The 27,148-nt window shown below is 39.1% G+C and overlaps 1 protein-coding gene and 1 pseudogene across 2 annotated transcripts in view; one reads left to right on the top strand and one right to left on the bottom strand.

The window, feature by feature from the left end:
* Positions 1-27,148, top strand: part of CCDC81 (coiled-coil domain containing 81) — a 44,376-nt gene that overhangs the window by 9,434 nt on the left and 7,794 nt on the right. The window contains exons 3-14 of one of the 2 annotated variants that reach the window (XM_034667718.1): positions 2,013-2,074; positions 3,380-3,536; positions 7,474-7,730; positions 10,175-10,254; positions 12,788-12,909; positions 14,789-14,912; positions 17,519-17,612; positions 18,039-18,185; positions 18,996-19,100; positions 24,510-24,712; positions 25,912-25,990; positions 26,219-26,439. In XM_034667718.1, the coding sequence (XP_034523609.1) occupies positions 2,013-2,074; positions 3,380-3,536; positions 7,474-7,730; positions 10,175-10,254; positions 12,788-12,909; positions 14,789-14,912; positions 17,519-17,612; positions 18,039-18,185; positions 18,996-19,100; positions 24,510-24,712; positions 25,912-25,990; positions 26,219-26,439 (1,651 nt within the window). The remainder of the gene's footprint in view (positions 1-2,012; positions 2,075-3,379; positions 3,537-7,473; positions 7,731-10,174; positions 10,255-12,787; positions 12,910-14,788; positions 14,913-17,518; positions 17,613-18,038; positions 18,186-18,995; positions 19,101-24,509; positions 24,713-25,911; positions 25,991-26,218; positions 26,440-27,148) is intronic. The other variant, XM_002925183.4, reaches the window with a different exon arrangement.
* Positions 378-632, bottom strand: LOC105240161 (annotated as a pseudogene).

The following is a 27,148-nucleotide window of genomic DNA, read 5'->3' as shown; positions in this document are numbered from 1 at the left end:
ATATTAAAAATTATGCATTCCCATAATTAAAATTGTTTGAACAAAAAAAAATGGCACTCTGATTAAACTGCATTTTACAGCCTGCAGGACACTTTGGACCAGCCTCATTTTTGCTCTAGATTTCACTGTCCTTCCACCCACCTTCCTCCTTTACCAACATGCAAGTTCTTTTCCTTCCTTGCCAGCCAGACAGGCAGATGGGAGAAGCAAGCGTGGCTTTCATCGTCAGTAGTTCTCGATTCTTTGATGTGAAAAGGGGCAGCACAGCCATTTAAACTGGATCCAACTTTTTTGCATCTGACAAAGTTATACAGCTAAAAGAAGTAAGAAGGCGATGCTTGTGGAACGTACTGTGCATATTGGCCGCGCACGCCTCATTAAGATTCGTCTGCTTGCTTCTCCTGTTCAGTCTTTTCGCTTGAAGGCAGTGGATTTTTCTTCTGCGTTTCTGCCTTTTTCAATTTCGACTTATTGAATTTCTCACTCTAAGCCATACTGGGTTTGTCAGACTTGGTTGCAGAGGAAGCGGAGAGAGGCACATGAGCCAGTGAAGTCCATTCTGCACAGTGGCCGCTGCCAAGTCTATGTATCTCTAAATATTGGTTGTACATAGAGTATACCTTCATATCCATATTTAACACTAGTTATTGGCAACTACTTATTTTTTTTACCACAGTTTTTTTTTGGGGAACACAGCTCAGAACAAGAAAAACATAGAAGACCTCTCTTTGATCATTCAAAGCAGACAGTGAGAAGTCTAGCCACTGATTCAAGACCTTGGGTCGCTACCCTAGGGTCTGTTGTTAAAAATTATTGTTTAGAGATAATATTAATATATTTGTTGAAATAAAAAACACAGCAAATCAGAAGCAGTAAATCAGGGTGAGGCAGGGGGTCTGCAGAACACTAGCAGCAGAAAGCAGTGACAGCTGGTAGTCTAACAGTAACATGAGAATGAAAAGCAAGTCAAAAATTAAGCAAAAATATGGCGATCATTTTGCAACATAGACAAATATTGAATCATGTTGTATACCTGATACTAATATATTATGTGTCAACTGAATCTCAATTAAAAAAGGAATATATTGTTTTATAGGTTTAGTAATGATGTTGTATGGGCATAAGACATTTAAAAAATATTGAAGGCCACTACATGCTACTCACTGTTGATATTACCCAAAGATTCAGTGCACCAAACAACTTAGGTCCTTGCTGTCATGGAGTTTTTCATCTCGGCAGGGTTGTAGAGAAAGATGATACATATACACATACACATACAATCTCTTATAATGAGCCCCTCCTCCCACCAAAAAAAAAGAATTAAGCAAAAACAGAAGTATAGAGACAGTTAATGTACAGACAAAAGCCGTTCATGCCTCAGTGGTGCTTGGCTTTATTCCTATGTTATAGAACGGTATACAAATGAAGGTTTATATTTATCATATGGCACAGAGTAGACACTCCATAAATGCTTTTTGAATGGGTCATTAAGGAAAGTGAAATAGGTGATGGGGATTAAGGGGTGAACTTGTGATGAGCGCCAGGTGTAGTATGGAAGTGTTGAATCACTAAACTGTACACCAGAAACTAACATTACCCTGTATGTTACCTAACTGGAATTTAAATAAAAACTTAGAAAAAAGTCTGGATTATACTTGGCTAGCTCTATTTATAGTATAAAAGGAACTCTGTCACACTTTTATAGAATTTATAGAATTTCCTTTATAGAATAAAAGGAAATGTGTGATAGAGTTCCCTTTATCCTAGAAAGATTTTATTCAAAAATTTATTGTTATTTCTATTATTATTATTAAGCACATTTTTGGAACTTAAAAGGTTGAGTTTTAGCAACTAGGAAAATTAACTTTGGGGAATGACCTTATTTCCTGTTAATTCTGAATTAGGAATTACTATTATTTGATTCCGCATTTCATATTTTTTTATTTACTAGCACTAGACACTATCACATGAGTGCTTAAATAAATTATTTTTTTATTTCCTTTCAATTTCAGAAGTCTCTACTATCTGGGCGAATGTGTCAGAATTTGTGGAACGGCAGCTATCCCTACACAAGGTAAGATTTATACTTCAAGTTTAATGCAAGAGTCCAAAGGATCTTTCTTCCTTAGTCTTGAATAATTTCGCTGTGAGCAAGATAGCAGACTTTAGGGCCATCCAATTAAACTTTCAGTCCTGTGATTTTATGATGCTCACACTATGACTTATGGATTTAACAAACATAGATTTTATTCTTAGTTAATGAATTTGTAAAAGTTCTGCTCTTCTAGTGATACCAAGCAGATCACTGACTAGCCGGGCTATATTTGGAGGAATTAGATGAATTCTATTTATCTGTGACCTGATAGTTCCTGGCATAGCTATAGGATATACTGTTTCCTGTCTTGCCTCCTTGCAGGGAATGGGTTTTAAACGAAATACAAGAAGACAATCAGGGACTGAACTCAACTTGCCAAAAATGAGAAACTTTGCCCAGCTTTGAGTTTGGATCCCATAGAACTGGACAGAGATTTGAGGAGTTTTGAAGGGTCTGGGAAGTTGTGGAACTTTTATATGCTACTCAGAGATCCCAATATGACAGCCCTTGGGACAAATACATCCTTCAAACTTTTGTTTGGTCTGATAATTTAAATTAGTCATCACCACCTAAGATTTGGAAAGTTTATATAAAGTTTTGCATCTGTTTCTGGTTTTTCTTAAAAAATCAGCAGATTTAACAATACTCATTTTCCACTCCTGCATGATGACACTTGGCTGGAGCCAACAGTGGTCTCTCGCCTTTGGATGGGATTTGTACTTTCTAGCCACTGCAATCTCTGGTTGGCTACCTTCACTCCCTTGCACTCTTTCATGGCGCCTGTAGGCATTTGTAACCCTTGAGGTATGATATCTCCAGGGAGACAGAGACCTAGTTTGAGAGCCAAAAGTATTTTCTTCTACCCATCAGCCAAGATCACTACACTGCACCATATGCCTTGGATGCTGGATTGTCTGATTTTAAATGAGAGACAACACCTAAAAGAGAATAAGAAAGCAGATTCTTATGGCCTCTTAAATTCCCTCTCTCTGATGGCAAATGAATAAAATTTAGAATTTCACACAATTTAGGAAAGAGGAATCTTTTTTTAAAAAAGATTTTATTTATTTATTTGAGAGAGGGTGAGAGTGTGAGAGAGCTTCAGTGGGGCCATGTGGGGAGGGGTGGAGAGGCAGATGGAGAGTGAGACTGTAGAGATCATTGACTATTTAATGCATAATTCTTTCCATGTTTTTTGGATAATGATACTAAGGGTTATTTTTCTTTACCCCTTCAGTGAATTCTGATTGTTGCTCTTTTTTTTCCCCCTCCTTTTTCTTTCAGGGGGTTCAGATTCCAGGACTTGGAACTTTCACTTTCATGAGACAAAAACTTGAGGTGGGAAACAACAAGTTAATTCTGATTCAGAGGCCCGTGTTTATCATGGCAGAGAAGTTAGTACAGATTCACGGACTCAAGCAAAACAAAATATATATTCCTGGTAAATCTCTTCAATATTTAAGACTTTCTCAGAAAGTAACTGGCCTGGGGATGAAAATGAAATTGCGAAGTTTGTTCACTTGCTGCTTTAGGGGTTTCTGGTTTGAGGAGCTCACTTTTCACGTGGTACTTTTGGAAAAGGGAGGGGCCAACACGGGAAATGATATACAGTCTTCCTGCAGGCCATTTTAAACCTCAGTAGCTTAAGAGGCAGGCGTGGGAAGACTTGATGTGACATCAAGGCAAATTTATATAAATGCCACGTTACAGAGTTGTGCAGACTTTATTCATTTTTTTGACCCTCAGAAGTTAAAAGTGGCTATATTGAAAAAGTTAATTAGAGTCTCTGGTTAGAATTATAGTCCAAATTAGCTATGAAATACATCACTAACTGTTTCTATCATATATAATCTAAATTATTAAAATTTAAAAGTGAGGTTAATAATTCCATAGCCTTAATGAACACCTTGTATACCTCTCACACCTTAAAATCTTCCCTCCTTCCTCCTTCCCTCCTTCCCCTTGCTTTCCTTTCTTCCCTTTTCCACAAATATTTACTGAGGGCCAACTATGTGTCAGGCCTTGTTCCAGGAGTTTGAGACATAGTGGTAAACAAAACAGGCATGACACCTGACACGGGATGCTTGCTTACATTTCAGCTTTGGTGTGTGGACTTGGTGACACCTGCCCTGGTTACTGAGGGGCCTTTGGGGGCTTCCTTCCTGATTTCTGGGCAGTGTTCCTTTTGACCTTCCTTATTATCCCCTCCTGTCTCAGACTCATACATGGATAAAGAGAGACAGTCTACCCCCTAAGTCAGCAGGTAAAAAGGCTAAAACTTGCCTTTATGTGAACTTCCCTGAAAGTTAATTTTCAGAGTAACTTCCCACCGAAAAATGAAAGATTGGAAAAACAAATACCAACAAATTATACTTAGAATTCATTGTGCATATAATCTGTATGGTAGATTTGATGGACTTTTTAGACATTTTTACCTAGAGTAATATGGACATATAGTATCCTAATTCATCAAAAACCTACCAAATAAAGTGAAAATATAGCCAAGTTTTTTTGTTTTTGTTTTTGTTTTTTTGATGAAAACATTTGCCCTTTAGAATTAGTTTTCCATCTTGGATCTCATAGTATCCTCCAAAAAAGTAGTTTAGATCCATAGTTAATTTTTTTGTTTTACAAGTTTGAAGAATTATTATTATTTTTTTACAAGTTTGAAGAAATTTTGGAATTAAATATATATGCTTGAATTAATTCACAAGAGCAATTCTGTCTAGAGTTTAGCTTTGGGGTTATGATTCTTCATCATTAATTAACTAGGTAACTAATTAAACATTATAAATTCTTAAAGATTGTCAAGACATGATCCTTGCTTTGAAGAGCTCAGAATTTAGCATGGAAAATAAATATATAAGCAAATGTTGCAACATGATTAAATGCTGTGAAAGCAACATTGATCAGAACTGGATCAAGTGCTAGAGGAACTGAAGGGAGAGCATGCCTAACTTTGCTCAGGGAGGGTTAGGAAGATGACATATACCAGGAGGTCTTAAAGGATGATAGGGCTTTGCCGGCAGAGAAGCTATGGAAAATATTTCAGGAAGAGTATGAATAATTCAAGAATTAAGAGAAAGAGTAACGCCTATTAAGGGAGTAATGGGTACTTCTGTGTGGCCATGGCATATGATTGTGGAGGCAAGTGGAGGGAGGTAAGACAAAAATGGTGGTAGTGGTCAAATTGTGAGGGGCCTTTGGCAGTATGATAAGGACTTTGGAATTCATCCTATAGGCGATGAGGAGCCATTGAAGTTTTTTGAGCAGGGACTTGTATGTACTAGTCCAGTTTTTAGTTTAGGAAGATAGCTATTTTAATTACAGTAGTTTTGGGGCACCTGGGTGGCTCAATTGGTTAAGTGTCTGCCTTCAGCTCAGGTCATGATCCCAGGGTTCTGGGATCAAGCCCTGCATCAGGCTCCCTGCTCAGTGGGGAGTCTGCTGCTTCCTCTCCCTCTACCCCTCCCCTGTTGTGCTTTCTTTCTATCTCTGAAATAAATAAATAAGATCTTTAATTACAGTAGTTTGGTGAAATACGGTAGAAGCCTGAATGAAGGCATTGGCAATCAGGAGGAAGATGAATGAGTAAATTCATGACATATTTCATATGGAGAACTGATGGGATTTGGCTGCCAGTTGAGAGTGGTAGGTAGCAAGAAGAAGGGAGATATTTAGCATGACTCAGATTTCTTGGAAAACAGATGTACGTTCTTGTCATTAATGCCATAGGGAATGAAGGGAGAAGGAAAATTGGGGTGGCAGGTAAAATGATGAGTTCACTTTTGGAGATGCCAAATTTGAAATTTCTGTAGGGATACTTAGGTGGAGATAGTTCCAGAGCTCAGGAGAGGGGTGGAGACTAGATTTCAAGATTTGGATAAATTTACCTAAAGGAGGATATGAAGTAAGGGGAGGAGACAGACAAGGACAAAGTCTTGTTTAAAAAAAAAAACCCACAGCGATAAAATACAATACTGTCTTATCAGAAGTAGAAGAGGAAGGAAGTCAGCAAAGGAGACCAAGGAAGGGGCGCCTGGGTGGCTCAGTCGGTTAAGTGTCTGCCTTCAGCTCAGATCATGATCCCAGGGTGCTGGGATGGAGCCCTGCATTGGGCTTGCTGCTCAGTGGGGAGTCTGCTTCTCCCTCTCCCTTTGCCCTACCCCTGCTTCCCCTCCTCATCCCTGGGATCTGCTTGCTCTCTCTCTCTCTCTCAATCTCTCAAATAAATAAATAAAATCTAAAAAAACAAAACAAAATGAGAGACCAAAGAAGAGAAAATTGGAGAACCAAGAATGGTGCCACGGATACAAGAGCAAAGAGAGGATATGGTCAACAGAAGTTACAGAGCGGTCATGAGAGTGAGATTTACAATGTATCCATTGGCTTGTCCATCATGAGTTGAGACTGTCCTTACTGAGACAAGTGCGCTGGAAGACAGATTGAAGAGATGCATGGGATGAATGGGAGGGGACAGTCTAAAGGCTGGCAACATAGCAGCTTTAAATTTCTTTTAAGAAATTTACAAAAAATTAAAAATAAAATGGAGGGAGGTGGTATAGAATCATCATCAAACTGTGCAGAAGACTATGGGCTGATATAGGGAAGCTTGTGTCTTGTAGAGATATTAATCCTCATCTGCCAGCACTATCAGACACTTCAAAAGCTATAAAGTAATGTTTGTTGAATAAATGTTTAGAATGTTCTTATCTTCTTCCTATCCTGTTCCTCTATTAGTAGATCTTGTTTACTGCCTCTTTTTGGATTTCTCATCTTGATAATCTTTGTTATTTACCTTCTTTTCTGATTGGTGGTCTATTCTAGTGGAATAGACCTGTGCTTATGCTAGTAATAACCATATTCCTTTGGAATATCATTTATGGACTTATTAGGGAGGAAAAGCAAGTTATCCAGTCTGATACCCTCCAATAAGACACACTTTCATTTGAAGGTAACTTCTACTGAAGGTGACTCTTTTCAAAACACTTGGCATTTATAGATATAAAAATGGTGTGATAACTGGAGGAGATAGGCAAACATTGCTACAGTATGTCCTGAGAGATAAGAGAGCCGAAAGCTTCAGAAAACCCTCTGATGAAGAGATACAGTTAGTTATTACTGTGTCTCCAAGATAAAATCAAAAGCTTGTCTGGAGTACTGCTTAGAAAGCTAACTGTTCTTATTTTGAGCAAAAAATATACTTTTAGGGAAAATCATGTCTATTACTGTCTATTGATAGGGTTCAGCTAAGGGCTTCACATGGACAATTCTATTTTTGAGTACTGAGAATCAAATAATTATTTGTGAGTGTATATGATATGCCCTTGTTGTAATTTCCACTTCTTTTCCCCCCACCCTATCTTTTTCTCCTCTAGGTGATATCCCAGTTGTTCCACTTAATTTTGTCATGATATCCCTGGAGGGTCCATTTAGCAGGGATACAGTGGAAGGATGTGTGAAGGAGACATTACTTTTTTTATCACGATCCATTTCCATCAAACAAAATGTGGAATTTACTTTCAAAGGAATCGGGGTCCTTGTGATTAGAGGCAACAAAGTGAAGATGAGATTTTATAAGGACTTCCTTTGTTCAATGGATGGAAGTGGGGCTTTGGCAAAAGCCCTAGCAAATGTAAATTAATGTTTTCCTTCTCCAAACCCCTCTCCCAATCATAACTTTGACTTAACTGTGTGTCATTATTAAGAAGAATTCATGTTGAGGGGTCCTGGGATGGCTCAGTCAGTTAAGCAACCAACTCTTGGTTTCGACTCAGGTTGTGATCTCAGGGTCATGAGATCAAGCCCCACATTGGGTTCCACGCTCAATGGGGAGTCTGTTTGAGATTCTCTCCCTCTGCTCTTCCTCCTGCTTGCATGCACGCTCTCTCTCTCTCAAATAAATAAATAAATCTTTAAGAAAAAAAAAGAAAAAAAGAAAAATTCAGGTGAACATATTTTAAATGGCACTTACCCCAAGTGCAAAGAAGTGGTTGTTTTTAGGTGATTAACTCTTTGACAAAAAGGTTAGAAGAGCGAAGACACTTAGTAAACTAAGTTTTGAGTCAGTGCCAACTGAAAAATATAAATAGTAATAGAAACTCATAATTCTGAATATTTCATAGTACCTTATAGTTTAAAAATTCTTCCACATATATTATGACATTTGAGTTTCAAAGCTTTATCAAACTGGCATTATTATCACCCTGACATTATTATCATCCTGATTTTACATATGAGAAAAATGGGGGCCCAGATTATGTAGGAAGGCTGAAGTCAGGGTGCTAATAAGTGGTAGAACCAGACTTTCTAATCATTCTTTAAAAAAAAAATTTTTTTTTGCTGGTTACAGTATTTTAATGAAAGCCTACAATAAATTGAGTCATGGAAATGTATCTTTAGCCTTTAATTTGCCATATTGTGGAACAAATTTCATAACTGACCCCTTCATTGTTAACTATTCAGTAACTGGTATGACCTTCATGCTAAGTTGGACATGGCAGAGTTTAAGGAGCTACTGAACTAGTCAGTCAACAGGACTAACTGAATGCTTAGTGTGCCCTAGGTACCCTTCTGGGAATGAACAATGTTGGTATAAGTGAACTAGATTATCATAGAATGTCATATAATCCTGTGTCCCATAGAGTGAAAGCCTGACTTTATTAAGTGAAAAGGCTATAAAATGAAACTCTATAAATATGGTCAAATTCTACCCTCTAATTTCTTCTTTCATGGAGCTCTGGGATGGGGACTTTAAGAGCTGTGCATAATGAGGCTCTTGGTGTTTTCTCCACAATGTGTCTTCATGCAGGATTCTAAAGAGAGGGACTGACCCTATGTGTATAAAGTGGAAACACACACAGATATAACCCTCTCGTTTCCATGAAAACCCACCAGAAGCAAGGCCAAAGCATTGGCCCATCTCTAATCTTCAGGGATTCTACAGAACTTTGTAGCTTTAATAATGTGTTTATAAGAGAGGACAGCATTTTAATTGGCCTGCTGCACTCTTAAGACATAACTTTTAAGGAGCATTTTTCCAGAAGTAGTCCTGAGAGAGATCCTATGAAAAGAAGAACTGGAGGCCAAAGCAGTTGGAGGACTGCTGCATATCTCACCCTCATGGACAGAGGCATAAAACACACAGGCCTGTTAAAGGGTCTGAGAAGTCTGGCTACAAAGAAGTCACTTTAACTGCCTGAATCATGAATCAGGGAGCTTTAGCTTAATCCAATACTTGTTAACATCTGTAAAACACATTTTGGGAAATTGCTGTAAAGTGGTGAGAGTGATTGTTTTCCCCCCAAATGTCCCATAACTTAAACCTGAGTGCTGTCCTGCAAAATGGTTCTTTTGGAAGCTGTGCGATTATTTCAATGATGCTGCTTTTGCTGGAAACATATTTAAAACCTCTTTTTGGAAATTCCCTTCAAAGCCTTTTGTAAACCATGACATTAATCCCAAAATAATTTTATATATTATTCTGTACTAGTATAATGTAATAATATGATTACTACATAATGTAATAATAATTATAATAGCTGCTATTTGTTGAGTGCTTATTATGTGCCAGCCACTTACATATAGTTCCTCATAAAAATCCTGTGAATTAAATCCTATTGTTATCCCCATATACCCAGAGTCTAAGGCTACATAACTGGTAACAGTATGCAGATGTGAACATGAATCCACCTGAATTCAAGCCCTTCTCTTAACCACCAAATTTTAGAGTTATTTGGGTCAAGAGTGAAATTAGTTTGCTTGCTCATTTTCCTGATAGTTTCTATTAAGTTGGCTCTCCTCTTAATGATGTATAAAGGAAGCCATAAACTCTGAAGGCAATTTCCAAAGAGGAAATGGTTTGAGAAAAGGCAGCATCAGTGGTATTGGTATGGGACTACCCAGGGTGATAAATGAGATAGTTCCTCATTGGATTTTAAGCTCTAGGCTTTAAACACTCAAGAAAATAACAATAGAGAGTACATGGTAGCCTGTACTCTGAGATGGCCTGTAACTTAGATTTGTCTGTGTCCTGGACCACCGCCCCAGGTGTAACCCTTTTCTGTCTGTGTCCTTCAGAGGCCTGACACTGTGGACTCTGTGTTGTCTAGCAGAGAGATCTTGGGGAAGCGACCCAACAGCGTGCTTACATTTCCAAGGTCAGTGCTTTCCTCCACAGGTTCCTCCAGGTACAGCAATCTTTGTTGATTTATTAATGTGAACGGGCCGTGTTTCTCGCCTTTTCTAGCTCGTGCTCCTTTTAGTGTACTCTCTCTCTCAGCGCTCCAGCAAAGAAGAATTAATTCATAATTTCCGTAGTTAAGTTAGAAAACAGTGGGCAGTTAGACTATTCCTTTTTTATTTTATTTTTTTCTGGTGATTCAACAATTCTAAACATCACCTGGTACCAGTTTATTCTCTGTATTTAGGAGTCTGCTCTTTAGTCTGTCTCTTATTTTCTTTGTTTGTGGAACTCTTAAGTTCCACATATGAGTGAAATGATATGGTATTTGTCTTTCTCTGTCTGACTTATTTTACTTAGCATTGTACCTTCTAGGTCCATAGACTATTCATTTTTTAGACTACACTTAGTTCCCTGGAAATTCTGATACTACCTCCCATCCCTCCCTGCAATATTAGTGCAAGTCTTCTTATTTGCTGAGCTTTCTTCTACCTTCCATCACTTCCTGTGACCTAACTTCCTCTTTCTGCAGTCTAGCCCACCTCCTGTCTAAGTTCTGATTTTTTACCCCTCATGTGGTTAGAGAGACAGGTAGAATAAAGGAACAACTTTATCTCAAGAGTGTCATGGGTGTTACTGGTGGCTGCTGCTGACAATGATTATAATAGTGATAATGATAATAATATTAATAGTTGTCATCTATGGAACACTTACTACTGTAGATGTCAGATACTGTTAAGCACTTTCTCAATATTATTGTACTTAATCTTCACTACAACTATTTGAGATATGTATTATAATTTTATCCATTTTATAGAGGTACAAAATTAATTGTAATTTTTTAAAAAGATTTTATTTATTTATTTGACAGAGATAGAGACAGCCAGTGAGAGAGGGAACACAAGCAGGGGGAGTGGGAGAGGAAGAAGCAGGCTCATAGCAGAGGAGCCTGATGTGGGGCTCGATCCCATAATGCCGGGATCACGCCCTGAGCCGAAGGCAGACGCTTAACCGCTGTGCCACCCAGGCACCCCTACAATTCTTTTTGTTTTGAGATTTAGTGATGCCTAATTGTAATTTTAATTGTAATTGTAATTTTAATTCTNCCTGAGCCGAAGGCAGACGCTTAACCGCTGTGCCACCCAGGCACCCCTACAATTCTTTTTGTTTTGAGATTTAGTGATGCCTAATTGTAATTTTAATTGTAATTGTAATTTTAATTCTTTTTTTTTTCCCTTTTAACAAGTGAGACAACATGGTACAGTATTAAGAACATGGGAATAGGAGTTAGGAGACTTGAGTTTTATTTCCAGTGAGTGGCTATCACTCACTCATTCTATGCCCTTATTTGTGTTCTTAATCTTAATTGCTGTGCCATTAATTACTATGTATTTCAGGTGGAGGAAGTTTGGGGAAAAACAACCAGCTTCCCAGAGTGTTATTTTCTCATGGTTTTTGAGTGTGTGACATCCTCTTGTGTCTGTTGGTTTGTTGATGGAAGAACTGCATGACATACACCTGAGCAAAATCAGTGTGAGGGCCAGAATAAGCATTAGAGATTGTTAGTACAACCTCTTCATCTTGTAGATGAAATGGCCAAACAACTGACTGGCCAAGCCTGAAATAAAACTATGGCTCCTCACTATTCCACTGTTCTTTCCATTGCACCATGTTGGCTTACTCATTAAGAAGAAACCAATGGATTCAAATAATTTTATTTTGATTGTATTTTGGAAGGCAAATTTGGCTGCCCTGTTGGGACATATTTTGGCTTAAGCACTCCAGGAGGGAAATAATCGCAGTAAATCAAGACCAGAGATTGACAGGCTCTCCTGTCAAGTAGAGAGCCTAGACATAGGCATGAGGACTCAAATAGTCAAAATGGTTATAGATGTTTTATTTATGTGAAATTTGGCCCCTGAATTTACTGGAAGTGCCACCTCTCTCCCATTCTCCTCTCTCCTGCTTCAACTCTAACCCAACACTCCATACTTGAGACCACAGAAAATCTACAATTACACACACCAACTGAACAAACCCATTTCCCCATTGTACCTTTGTAAGTCCCTCACTTTTGCCTGGGGAAAAGATGGAGACATGGGGAGGAGAGAGATAGGAGAGGAATGGTTATTTCTGGGCATACTCTGCCTACCAGGCTATGAATCTTTGCCTTTAAGCCATCCAACAGCCACCTTTCACTATCACCCCTATGACATCTGGTTATAGAACTAGAAAAGCAGACAAATTCAAACTGAAACCAAACCCAAAAGCTTAAGTCCCACAACCTATCTGTACAAGAGCTACTTTTGAGCTCCTAGTATTGAGGGGGAAGGTCTTGGTCAGCTCCCAGACTTAGCTTCAAAGAGAGCCTCAGCAAATCAAGGCACTTGCCCCCTTGAGGGAAATGGGCTTACTTCAGAATCAGAGAGCTAGCTGGGTGCTTCTCAGGATTGAAAGTTCATGGTCACCTATTCAGGTCCAGTGCAATAAACATCGTGGCTTATTTCTAGGATTGATCTCAAAGAGGTGGAGAGCAAACCACCTATGGAGACCATTGTAGAAGAAGGTAGAAAGAATAGACAAAGGAAGTACAAATTAAAAGACCAGCCAGACAAAGAAGAAGGCATCAGAGGTAGGCCAATGATTTTGGGTATCATCTGTCATGCTTTGCTTCTTATGAGTCCAGCCATATTGCTTAGTGACTTCTATCCCCAAATAAATAAGATTAGATTAATGAATAATCACTGTATTCTTCTTTCTAACAAATATCTTCTATTCCTGGAATTTTATATCTCATCTTGACACTTACTGAGTCTCAGGCTTTTAGACTATGATCTCTTTGCTGGCTCCCCATTACTTAAACAGCCAAAATTCAGGTGCCTACAGGGTCCAGGCAGATAATGTAAATGCATGAAGTGGGTCGATGTAACATGATCGGGTGATATGTTAGTATAACTAATAATTTTTATGAAAAATTGAGAATGGTAATTTTACATCTTTGATATTTGGCTTAATAGAAGATAGCTGGATTTTTATATCTATGTCTTTACTTAATCTGTTATGATATTTTGTCTTGGTTGAAGCATAGAAGAAAGTCCTAGGACTTCAAAGACTTTTTGAAAGGGCTCTAGAGATCCTTAGGGGTTGCCATACTACCCTCTGAAGAATTCCTCTGGGGGATTGTTGCTTTGTGAGCAACACACTAATTGACATCGAAGAAAAAAATGCTGATTGGGCCAAACAAAACGTATCAGTGGGTAAACACTGGTTTGTGGATATTAGTTTTGCAATATGAGGTCTACACGATTACATGTAAACTTTTAGCCTAATATTCACATGCTTTTGTGTTTTTAGCCTCATCTGTCACTGTTCCCTATAGACTCCTCCTCTGAGCAAAACTGTCTATTCATATTCTTCTAACATGTCTTGCCCTTCCCTGCCTTCATGCTTTTGTTCACACTTTTTCTCCTGCCTACAATGTCCTTCCTTTTCTTACAGTCTCTCCCAATCCTACTCACCTCTCAGCATCCTTTTTACATTTCAGTTCCTCTGTGAACACTTCTCTCATCACTGGATTCTGAAGTGTCTTCTCTCTTCTCTGAACATGGGAGACCCTTAAACATGGTACCATCATTTGGGCTTTAGGCATTTTTCATCATTGTCCTGAGTTGCAATTTATGCAATGTATGTAAAGCACTTAGCATTGTTGGCATTTAATAAGACCTCCACAAATGAGAGCTCTCATGTTTTTTATTTATATCTTATTTTTCTCTCTAGCTATAGATCTTCCCCAATTTAATGAAAGGTTTTGTCCAGATTAACCCATTTTAAGTTGAAATTATCATATGAATACATATAACCTACTGAATATTATAGCTAGCCTATCTTAAATGTGGCATCTAGCCTGCATTAGCCTACAGGTGGGAAAAATCATCCCACACAAAGCCTATTTTATGAAATATTGATGAATATCTTGTGTAATTTATTGACCACTGAAAGTGAAAAACAGGCTTGTTGTCTGGGTACAGAAGAGTTGTAAGTGACTGCTTGTTTACTCTCCTGATTGTGTGGCTGACTGGCAGCTGCAGCTTGCTGTGCTGCCCAGCACCCCAACGGAGTATTGTGCCACATAGCACTCACCCGGGAAAAGACCACAATTCAAAATTCAAAGTACAGGTTCTATTGAATGCATATTGCTTTTGTACCAGTGTAAAGTAAAAAAAATCATAAGTCGAACCATTGTTAAGGGAACTGTCTGTATATCTACTGAAAGATCTTTAAGGGCAAAGTCTTGCCTCTCTCCATTGTCCAAAGTGACCAGCCAGTGCTTTGCATGAAATAAGTACACAGCAAAAATATTTGTTTTAACAATAGGGCAGGAGAATAATTTAAGATAAGAAATGTATCTAATATAAAAAATTTTCCTGGTAAAATAGTGAGTTTTAAGAATCAGTAAGTATAAAACTACCCATTTAAAGTTGAAAGGAAACTTGGTTTCATTCATTCAACAGAGATCTTATCGCCCAAGAAACTTCGAGATAAACAAGCTATCTCCCCTCCCAAAATTACAAGCGTCAACTTGCTGCACAAGTTAGAGCGGAATGGGAATGGCAGGAAGATTATGAACCATGAAAGGTAATGCATTGGTATTCTATCTGTTGTGTGTTACTAAATGTATTTTTGAGTTATATCTTAATGCAGGGAATTTAAATGAGTGTCCATCCATTCCTTCGTCCAGTATTCTTGAGTACATTCAACCTGTTAGGTGATTGGGATGATAAATTCAGTCAAGGCTCATAATCTAGTGGGAAAGCCAGACATACATAGAGTGGTAAATCATGATTCAGTAGGATACATGCTCTGACAGAGGTGGAAACAAAATGGGAGGGAGGGAACATCTAAATCTCTTTGTGGATTTGCAAAAACTTCCCTTGTTTTCTTTTCCTTTTTTAAAAAAAAGATTTTATTTATTTATTTGCCAGAGAGAGAACTAGAGAGAGAGAGAGAGAGAGCACCAAGCAGGGGGAGCAGAGGGAGAGGGAGAAGCAGACTCCTCACTGAGCAAGGAGCCTGATGCGGGACTCGAGTCCAGGACCCTGGGGTCATGACCTGAGCTGAAGGCAGACACTTAACAGACTTAGTCCCCCTTGGTGTTTTCTGAGTGCTTGGATATTACAATATGACACAGTTTCATATTTAGATCAAATTGGAAAGCAGCTTTGCTAAACATGGTTGGCACTTAGTAACCGTTCTTTGAATGAATGGATGTATTACAATTCATCAAGGCCGTGTCTTCTAACAATGTTATGTCAAAAGATTTCTATTTCCTTTTTTCTCTTTGAGTAAGACACTTTTTAAGACCTCCAATCAGTCAACAGTATGCAAGTATTTATTGAGCGTCTGCTATGTACCTTGCCCTGTGCTGTCAACTTTGAATTTATTGTGTCACAATGTATCAGCTATCACATGTGTGATTTATGCACTTTCTGGGATACTAAGGTCCTGTTCAAAACCCTAGGCACACTTGTTTTAAATAATCTCACTGTTATGAAAGAGAATTGAGAATTAAATGTCTTGTTCTTTGGAATTTAATTCAATCCAACAGACACTGAACACCACTGTGTGCCCTGCATTATTCTAGACACTGAAGAAACAGAGTTATACAACATGTAAAAGACATAGAAACTTGCGTTCATAAAAGAGTCTTTTAGGGAGACTGATGCTGAAGAAGTAATACGCATGACAAAGACCCCAAAAGAAAGTATAGAAGCTGCAAAGAGGAGGGAGTAATTAACTGTTAGAGTTTATTAGTGAAGGCTTTCTATTGGTGTGGACCAAAAAATGATTTTTGTGCTGATTATTAAAGTAGTACATGCTTATCACAGAAATTTTGAAAAAATGAGGAAAGTATGAGAGAAAAAAAATCACTCAGAACCCCATAGAGGAAACTTTCTGCTAACATTATGGTGTGTATTCTTCATTTTAATGCATATACAATATATACATATCTTTATACTTGAAACCTAGACACACATTTTAAGTACAACTGAGATCATATCATATGAAGCTTTCTTATACTCAACAATAAGTGGTAAACATTTCCCCATGGCTTTAAATGCCTCAGGACATAAACAAATATTGCACATCATTTCATTGATGAAATCTTTTAGACCAATCTCCTTTTGGGTAGTTAGATGATTTTTAGTTTTTAAAAATATTATAAATAATACTATGATAATATAACTACACATAAGTCTCTGCACAAATCTGAATATTCTGTAGGATAAAAACTTTAAACTTTTCAAGATTAGAGATGAGCCTATTTTTCATGTCTTTGATGCATGTTACCAATTATTCTCAGGAAGGTTGTATCAAATTATCTTCCCAGTAGCAGGACTATGAGGGAGTGCTATGTTCTCCATAGTTTTGTTAATACTGGACATTGTACCCTCCAGTGGATTCCCATTCTTATCCAGGGTAAAAGTCAGAGTCCTTGCCATGGCCTTCAAGATCCTGCCTGATCTCTGATCTCTCTCCTACTTTTTGTCCACGATCTCATCTCCCTCTGGCCACATTGAGCAGAGGGACACTCCGACATCACGGACTTTGCACTCATTCACTCTGCCTGGAATGCTTTTCCCATCAGATATTTGATTCCTATTACACCCTTACTTCCTTCAGGTATTTATGCAAATGTCTCCATCTTGGTGGAACTTCTATGGGCATTCTGCTTAGGGCTTAATACTCCATCCCTCCAGCACTGCAAGGCATTTATCACCATCACACATACTATTGAATTCATTCATTTATCTCGTTTATCAGCGGGCTGGCTGTTCCTATCAGAACGTGAATTCCATTAGGACCAGAATTTCTTTTTCTTTCTTTTTTTGTATGTTTTGTTCTTCACTGAGTCTCCCATGCCTAAAACAGTGCATATAGCAAGCGCAATACATTTTATAGAATGAATAAATTTTATCCCAGTTTCACAGAATTGGTAACTGAGACTTTGCAAGATGACCCAGCTTGCCGAATGGCAGTCAGCTTGTAAGTAAAAAAGCTGGCATTCAAACCTAAGTTTATATGATACAAAGCATGGGTTATTAACCTCTATACATATAGATCCTCTGAAAAAAGCCCACTAAGATATTTTTCTTTCTCTTATATTTATACTTGCCTCTAAAATTACCATTGCTCATGTCAGACTGTTTTAAACATTAATTAATGTTGCACTGTTTTCATAGCTTATCATCTCCAGGTTGCTTGAAAAATGACAGTGAAATGAAGCCTAAACTTTCTCCAGTCCCCGCTTGCCAGGATCATAATAAGGCAGGACAGGTACTGCATCTTCAAACAAACAAAATCCAATCAGAATCTTCCTCTGACCTCTGTTTCTCAGTGATAGTTATGGGACTAGCTCTTTTTCAATATATGGATATGGTTTATGTACTCAGGACCCCAAATTGGACTGTGATAAATCTATCTGCTAGTCAAAACCTGCTGGGGTTAACAGACGTAAGGTTGGGATATCTCTTTCTAATTTTCAGTTGCTATAAATACTTCTGATCAAATGATAGTTCAGTAAATTCTCTTGAATATTTGTGGGACCCACTCTACAAATCTCATTTTGCTAATTGTCATTAATACATCCTTTTATAAAGTATGTTGCTTAGAATACTCAACCTTTGGAGAGCTTGTGAAGGGATTGTGAAGGCAGAAATGTAAAAGGCAATAATTAATTTGTCTTCAAACTTGGTATTGTAGGAAATGTGTTATGTGTGTTTGCAACGAGCACAGCGCAATTCCCCATTGTACTACAGTGAGGAGAGGAAGAGGAGAGAAATAGAAGATGAGCGACTCATTCAGCAGTACCAAATGCTGAAGGATCAAGAGGCTCTCTTAAAACACCAGGTAGTTCAACACCTTGATTAAAGAGTGCTAAACATGGGACAGTAGAACATGATTATAAAGTGCCATTTAAAATGCTGCATTAGGGGTGCCTGGGTGGCTCAGTTGGTTGTCTGACTCTTGATCTCAACTCAGGTCTTGATCTTAGGGTTGTGAGTTCAAGCCCCACATTGGGCTCCAAGCTGGGCATGGAGCCTACTTACAACAACAACAACAACAAAAACCCCTTAAGTATGTCTGTACTATAACATATTTAATCATTTACTTACTACTGGATTAAAACTTAGGTTATATCCACATTTTCACTAATAATGAGCAACATTGGGATGAATATCCAAGCAGCTGAATGTTTGCACCTGTCACTGATTTCTCCCTCTCCTCCACCCCCAAAGATTGAATTTTAAAGGTAGAATTCCTGGATTTATATGGTTTTATTTGTGATTTCTAATAAGATATAATCAAGGCTTTTCCCTTCAAATTTATGGCCTAGCTAAGCAAGCAAAGAGAGAATGGCACATTCACATTTGAACTATCCAGATTTCTCTGGTCTTCAATAATTGATCCTAGTACTCTTTCTTACATTTGTGACATCAGGTAACTACTTATGAAATCTTCCATTCCCCCTTACGATTCCCACAGAGGTGCTGCCTAAAGCTCCAAAACTTTCCCTAACCCACTTTTATAAATCTATGAATATATCAGAAAGTACCATTGCCTCCAAAAGGCAAGTTTCTATCTTAGTTGGATTATTATATTATAATAGAATTAAAATTTTAAAGGCTCTATGTCAATATGTGATTTTTTCCCCCAAAGATGAGAAGTCTGGCTAATAGAGAACAGAATCAGAAAAATGCTGCCTACAATCTTGGAGTTGCTGAAGCTATAAGAATCCACAAGAATGAGAAACCTGAATTTTATGTGAGTCTTTCCAAAATTTCTATTGTCGATAATATTTGGATCTGTGAGTATTTGGATCCATTCTCTGTACTGCAGGCTGTGCCATTGTTTAAGTGGCAGAGGAGAAATGTGGGCTGTGCAAGGTTGAAGCCTCATTCTGGGTCAGGAGTTGTCCAGCATCTGTGTCCAAACTCTTCACATTTGCAATACAGTTCCTATCAGATACTATGGCACTTGTTAAAGATAGTAATTCTCAGCCAGGCCCTGGGACGGGTGGGTGGGGGGGAGCAGTGTACTAAAGTAATGCCCCAGGAACTGGATCTGGAGAGCCAGCATTACCTGGGAGCTTGCTGGAAAGGTGGAATCTAGGGCCCCATCCCTCCAGAATGGGCATCTACGTTTGAATAAGATCCTCCTTTGATTTGCAGGTGCATTTATTTTTTTATTTTTTTTTAATGATTTTTTTTATTATATTATGTTAATCACCATACAGTACATCCCCAGATTCCGATGTAAAGTTTGATGCTTCATTAGTTGCGTATAACACCCAGTGCACCATGCAATACGTGCCCTCCTTACTACCCATCACCAGTCTATCCCATTCCCCCACCCCCTCCCCTCTGAAGTCTTCAGTTTGTTTCTCATAGTCCATAGTCTCTCATGTTTCATTCCCCCTTCTGATTACCCCCCTTTTCTTTATCCCTTTCTTCCCCTACCGATCATCCTAGTTCTTATGTTCCATAGATGAGAGAAATCATATGATAATTGTCTTTCTCTGCTTGACTTATTTCACTTAGCATTATCTCCTCCAGTGCCGTCCATGTTGCAGCAAATGTTGAGAATTCGTTCTTTCTGATAGCTGAGTAATATTCCATTGTATATATGGACCACAGCTTCTTAATCCAGTCATCTGTTGAAGGGCATCTCGGCTCCTTCCATGATTTGGCTATTGTGGACAATGCAGCTATGAACATTGGGGTGCATATGGCCCTTCTCTTTACTACGTCTGTATCTTTGGGGTAAACACCCAGTAGTGCAATGGCTGGGTCATAGGGTAGTTCAATTTTTAACTTTTTAAGGGACCTCCACACTGTTTTCCAGAGTGGCTGTACCAACTTGCATTCCCACCAACAATGTAGGAGGGATCCCCTTTCTCCACATCCTCTCCAACAATTGTTGTTTCTTGCCTTGTCTATCTTTGCCATTCTAACTGGCGTAAGGTGGTATCTCAGTGTGGTTTTGATTTGAATTTCCCTGATGGCTAATGATTTNCAGTCAAAACTAGAGGCTCTGACGGCCAGGGTCACCGAGGCAGAGGAACGCGTTAGCGAATTGGAGGATGGGTTAGTAGAAGAAAAAACGAAAATAGAAGCTGGTCTTAAAAAAATCCACGCCCACGAATGTAGATTACGGGAGATTACTGACTCTATGAAACGATCCAATGTCAGAATCATCGGCATCCCTGAAGGGGTGGAGAAAAACAGAGGTCTAGAAGAGATATTTGAACAAATTGTAGCTGAAAACTTCCCTAATCTAGCAAGGGAAACAAGCATTCGTGTCCAAGAGGCAGAGAGGACCCCATCCAAGCTCAACCAGGACAAACCTACGCCACGGCATGTCATAGTGCAATTCGCAAATATTAGATCCAAGGATACAGTATTGAAAGCGGCCAGGGCAAAGAAATTTCTCACGTACCAAGGCAAAGGTATCAGGATTACGTCAGACCTGTCTACAGAGACCTGGAATGAGAGAAAGGCTTGGGGGGGCATTTTTAAAGCTCTTTCAGAGAAAAACATGCAGCCAAGGATCCTTTATCCAGCAAAGCTGTCATTCAGAATTGATGGAGAAATAAAGACGTTCCAAAATCGCCAATCATTAACCAATTTCGTAACCACGAAACCAGCCCTACAGGAGATATTAAGGGGGGCTCTATAAAGGTAAAAAGGCCCCAAGAGTGATACAGAGCAGCAAGTCACAACCGATACAAAGACTTTAAAGAGAAATGGCATCATTAAAATCATATCTGTCAATAATCTCTATCAATCTAAATGGCTTAAACTCTCCCATAAAACGCCACAGGGTTGCAGATTGGATAAAAAGACATGACCCATCCATTTGCTGTCTACAAGAGACTCATTTTGAACCCAAAGATGCATTCAGACTTAGAGTAAGGGGATGGAGTACCATCTTCCACGCAAATGGACCTCAAAAGAAAGCTGGAGTAGCAATTCTCATATCAGATAGACTGGATTTTAAACTAGAGGCCATAGAGAGAGATACAGAAGGGCACTATATTATTCTTAAAGGAAGTATTCAACAAGTGGATATGACAATTATTAATATATATGCCCCCAACAGGGGAGCAGCAAGATACACAAGCCAACTCTTAACCAAAATAAAGAGACATATAGATAAGAACACAGTAATAGTAGGGGACCTCAACACCCCACTATCAGAAATAGACAGAACACCCTGGCAAAAACTAAGCAAAGAATCAAAGGCTTTGAATGCCATACTCGACGAGTTGGACCTCATAGATATATATAGAACACTACACCCCAGAACCAAAGAATACTCATTCTATTCAAATGCCCATGGAACATTCTCAAGAATAGATCATGCTCTGGGACACAAAACAGGTCTCAGCCAATACCAAAAGATTGAAATTATCCCCTGCATATTCTCAGACCACAACGCTCTGAAATTGGAACTCAACCACAAGGAAAAACCTGGAAGAAACTCAAACACTTGGAGGCTAAGAACCATCCTGCTCAAGAATGACTCGATAAACCAGGAAATCAAAAAACAAATTAAACAATTTATGGAGACCAACGAGAATGAATACACAACGGTCCAAAACCTATGGGATACTGCAAAGGCAGTCCTAAGGGGGAAATACATAGCCATCCAAGCCTCACTCAAAAGAATAGAAAAATCTAAAATGCAGTTTCTATATTCTCACCTCAAGAAACTGGAACAGCAACAGAGGGACAGGCCTAACCCACTGACAAGGAAGGAGTTGACCAAGATTAGAGCAGAAATCAATGAATTAGAGACCAGAACCACAGTAGAGCAGATCAACAGGACTAGAAGCTGGTTCTTTGAGAGAATCCATAAAATTGATAGACCACTGGCAAAACTTGTCCAAAAACAAAGAGAAAGGACTGAGATTATTAAAATTATGACTGAAAAGGGAGAGGTCACGACCAGCACCATTGAAATTGCAAGGATTATTAGAAACTTTTATCAACAGCTATATGCCAAAAAACTAAACAATCTGGAAGAGATGGAGGCCTTCCTGGAAACCTATAAACTACCAAGACTGAAACAGGAAGAAATAGATTTCTTAAATAGGCCAATTAACTATGAAGAAATTGAGTCAGTGATAAACAACCTTCCAAATAATAAAACTCCAGGCCCAGACGGTTTTCCTGGGGAATTCTACCAAACATTCAAAGAAGAAATAATACCTATTCTCCTAAAGCTATTTCAAAAAATAGAAACAGAAGGAAAGCTACCAAACTCATTCTATGAGGCTAATATTACCTTGATCCCCAAACCAGGCAAAGACCCCTTCAAAAAGGAGAATTACAGACCGATTTCTCTAATGAATATGGACGCCAAAATCCTCAACAAGATCCTTGCTAATAGAATCCAACAGTACATTAAAAGGATTATCCATCATGCAGGTGCATTTAAGTTTGAATAGCCCAGCTCCTTAGATGGAGGTGAGCCACCTGCTGCACCAATGATTTAATGTTTTCAATCACTGTGTGCCTACCTTTAGTTTGCCTGAATCTTTCTCCCTTCACACCACTATTCAGGTGGTCTGACACTCTGAACGTAAATCTAATAAAATACATTTTCTTTATTCATCACCAAACATTTATTGAACTCCTGTGTACTGGCCACCGTGCTCGTGGCTAGGAATACAAAGATGAATAAGACAAGGTCCCTCTTGAAAGAGGTCTCAGGCTACCAGAGGAGACAGGTTTAAAGCGCCAAGAGTGTGGTATAATGAATGCTATGATAAATCTTTGAACAGGGCACTGCGTGAGCAGAGTCACTTGACCCAGACCAGAGATCTGTGGGGGACTTCCTTGTATACACGAGTTAGGAAAAGGAGGGAATGGAGGAAGAACCTTCTAGGCAGGGGTGGCAGGGAGGAAGGAAGGAGACATGCTATTTTTGAGATTTAGGCCTGATTCTTTTCTCTTCTTACATATAAGTTCCAGATTATGTTTATTATGGTTTACTTTGTGTATCCTCTTTGATGTATCTGCAGACATCTTAAAAAGACCAAAACAGAACTTTTGATCCCTCTCCTCACCAGTTCTTCTAATGGTTTTGCCTCCCTACTTCAGTAAGTGGCATCACCAGGCTGACAGTTGCACAAACCCCATACCAAGGAGTGATCCCAGATTGCTCCTTCTCTGTCTCCCCCATCCAACCATCCTCAAGCACTGTTGCCTTTACCGCCGAAATGTATCCAATCTCTTCACCTCCCTTCATCTTCAGTGTTACCACCCTAGTGCAAGCCACATTATAAGGCTCAGCTTCTGAAATACTTCCCTAATTAAGTTTGTTGCTTGCCTTCTTCCCCTTTACAATCTATTCTCCACACTGTAGTCAAGTGATCTTTTAAAACTTAACCCAAACGTAACATTCTGCTGTTTAAAACCTCTAATGGTCTCCCACTGCATTAAAATAAAATCTAAACTCTTCACCTTGACCTGTGAGGTCTATATGGCCCTGCCTTCCTCTTTGAGCTTACCTACTTCAAGGGGACTTGCTCCCTGTGCTTCAGCCATTCTTCTCATTAAACATGCCTCACTTGTTTTCATCCAGTGCCTTTGTACTTGCTGTTCCTTCTGTAGGGACACAGGTCACCGGATATTTGCAGTGGAGGTGATTCAGTCAACTTTATTGAAAAGCCTTCCCTAATAACCAACCACTGTAGCTCTGTTCCCACCCACTGGCTGTGATAAAGGCTTCATAGCATTTATCACTACCTTAAATTATCTGATGTATTGTTCACTTGTTCCCTGTCTCCTGTACCAGAAGGCAGGCTCCATCGGCCTCTGTGTCAATGTCTAGAATGGCCAAGCCGGGAGTGGGTATTCAGTTCTCCCTCTTCCCACGTCTGCTCAGTCCTGCTCACACTTTTGCACTCACTCAGAACTCCTTCTTTCCATCTGTGTGCTGTGCTAGCTCAGAACTTCCTCCATCACATCCTTTCTCATCTCTCTCAGATGTGGGGTTTTGTCAGTTCTGCTCAGATTCATGCTGGTGCTCACTCCCATTATTCCGTGGGTTGCCTCAACGCTAGATGGTCAGTGTGTTGAGGACTGGGCAAATACTATAAATTAATAATTGATTTTAGTCTTCTGAATTACTGCCTTTATTCTTTGTTGCTTTTTGGTATTTTAGAGTAAATGCATTGCTTCTCCTTCGTTCCAGAAATCTTTCCTATTTGATAAACGGCCACTCAGTCCTGAGATTAATGCTTTCAAACAAGAAGAATATTCCCAAAGTCTCCTGAAACAAATGGATAACAGACGGGAAAAGGAAATAAAGCAAAGACAAAACAAAGAGTTGATGGACCGCCTAGAACAAGTGCAACTCACAGAGGAGTGAGTCTAGCTGATGGGCCCTGAAAAATGGGTTCAGCATTTTCATGTGAAGATTATTTCCCTGTGGGATTGAATCAGCGTCAGTAGTTTCATTAGCATAGCTGTAACGACTGAGCAAACCAACCCAGCTAGCAGCCAGTACCACGGCATGGCATTTCGTTAGAAAAATGAAAAAAGCTGTCATCATTATAATGACCATTAGAGTAATGATTGCCAATCTATAATTAACAGTAGAGTATCATTTTGTATTGTTTTGTGATCATTAATAGTGGCAGGTGGAGGAAGGGACTTGTCTTGGACAAGCATCATTCCCAGCCTTTCCCAGTTGGTCTCAAGGCAAAGCTGGGGTTTTGTTGTAAGTAGGGGTTTCCCACAGAAGCTGGGGGCAGGAGTGTATGGGGGACTAGGAACTAGAACCAGGGACTAAAATGTCATGTAAGAGATGCTTTCCCTCTGTTCACACCCACAGCTCCTTGGTTGACATCGTCTTTTTTCCAGCTTGAACCTGGATGAATGTTAGTCTCAATTGCAAATTTTCAGGAATGAGAATCTGATTGGTCTTGTTTGGGTCATCTGAGGTCTCGGGTAGAGTCAGAGTTCAAACATGCTTAAGGCGGTCACGCTTCTATTACTGAGGTCAGGAGAGCAATTAAAGAGGCTACTGTACTGGGAGAGAGGCTCCTAAAACAAATAGTAAGCTAGTTTTTGTGACCAAAAGATTATTTTTCTATGAAATATGTATGTTGCATTATACTCGCTTTATGGATCATGTGGGTTCCCTGTGGGTTGCATATAACAGAATCATAATTTATAATAGGAAAGATCACTTTTCTTAAAAAGGAATCTTATGGTGAATCATATTATAGAATGAATAGACACTTCCTGCTTTCCTATCTAGACTTTTTTAAAGCACGGGAGGTGGGGGCGTACTTGTCTTAGTGGTAGTGAATTTGGACAAAGTGGTTAATCTCCTGCTTACACCTGTCCTGTCTGTCCTGTATTCAACACATTGTCCACTAGCCTATGGATTTGTTACTCCTTTCTTCATTAAAATGAAAGCTCTAGAAGGAAATATCACGTTTTGTTTACCAGTCTGTCATTCCTATTGATACTTAGGAAATAGGTTTTAGTGATGTTAGTCTGTATTACCAGAGACAGTAACACACTGTGCCCCCCCTTCTCTTGTTCTTAACTGCCAGACTTGCTGCCCAAAGAGCCCAGTATATAAAAGACAAGATGGAAGAAACACAGTGTTATAAGAGAGCTTTGGATGCACAGGTAAGGTGACAATTGTTACTTCTAAAATTATGCAGTGCTTCAGTAGCATTCTAAAAACATGTATAAGAACTGTCATGTTATCAGTAGCCTTATGTGTTACTCCTTTGGTGGTTTTTGTGGCCTTGTTCCCTCCTCTAAGGGATTGGTATTTTATTGTGCTATGGTGTCATGCATACAGTTTATTGCCTGGTATAATTCTGATCTACATGATGTGTGTCCCTGTTTCAGATAAGGAACAAGCCCCTGCAACTGCCCATGTTTGAGCCAGACTCTTGTGAGCCCATCTTTGGTAGGGATGAGGGTGAGCTGATGGTGGAAAAGCGAAAGCGAGAACAGGATTACATGAAGCACCAGCTGGAGGCCGCTGCGAGCCACAAGAGGAGAACCATCCTTCAGCAGCTGGTGGAGCAAAAGCAGGATTTGCAGATGCTTCGGAGGACACAGAAAGAGTAAGAGACTCCAGATCTTCCTTCCTCTTCCTCCTCTCCTGCTCCCCTCCCCAACTTCCCATTTTCTCTCTTTCTTTCTCCTACAACAGCACAGAAGCAATAATAATAGTGAACACATTGAGGAGTGACTGTGTGTAAAATATTGTTCTAAAACTTATCAAATCCTTCATCTTGTTTGTCCTTACAATTCACCCTATGAAGAAAAGTTATTGATTAAAAAAACCAACCCACCAGACCTGATCCTACCTCTCCCTCCAGTTACCTCTCCATATTTTCCCTTCCCTTTACAGTACAGCTTCTTAAAAGAATTGTCCAGATCAGCACTATCTATTGGAAATACAGTGTGAGCCACAATTGTGCTGTTGTGCTCAACTAGACACAGGCATGAAACTTGGGCTCTTTCTCAACTTCCAATAAGCCCCCTTCCTTCAAAGAACTGTTGATGTAGTGAGCTGTACTTATCATGGTGGGCGAGGGGGTGGTAAAGGTGATAGGGTAGCAGGGCAGGACTTGATGCCTTATCGGTGCAAATATCTTTAAATTCAAACATCAGACACCCTGTGTCTTTTTCTTTCTTTCTTTTTGATTTGATGAGTTTATACATTATACTATGTTCACCACAAGTGTAGCGACCATCTGTCTTTTTTTTTTTAATTTTATTTTATTATATTATGTTAATCACCATACAGTACATCCCCAGATTCCGATT

This window comes from Ailuropoda melanoleuca, chromosome 8 (assembly GCF_002007445.2).
Source record: "Ailuropoda melanoleuca isolate Jingjing chromosome 8, ASM200744v2, whole genome shotgun sequence".
Classification (NCBI taxonomy): domain Eukaryota; kingdom Metazoa; phylum Chordata; class Mammalia; order Carnivora; family Ursidae; genus Ailuropoda; species Ailuropoda melanoleuca.
This window is presented reverse-complemented; position numbering and strand designations above follow the sequence as displayed.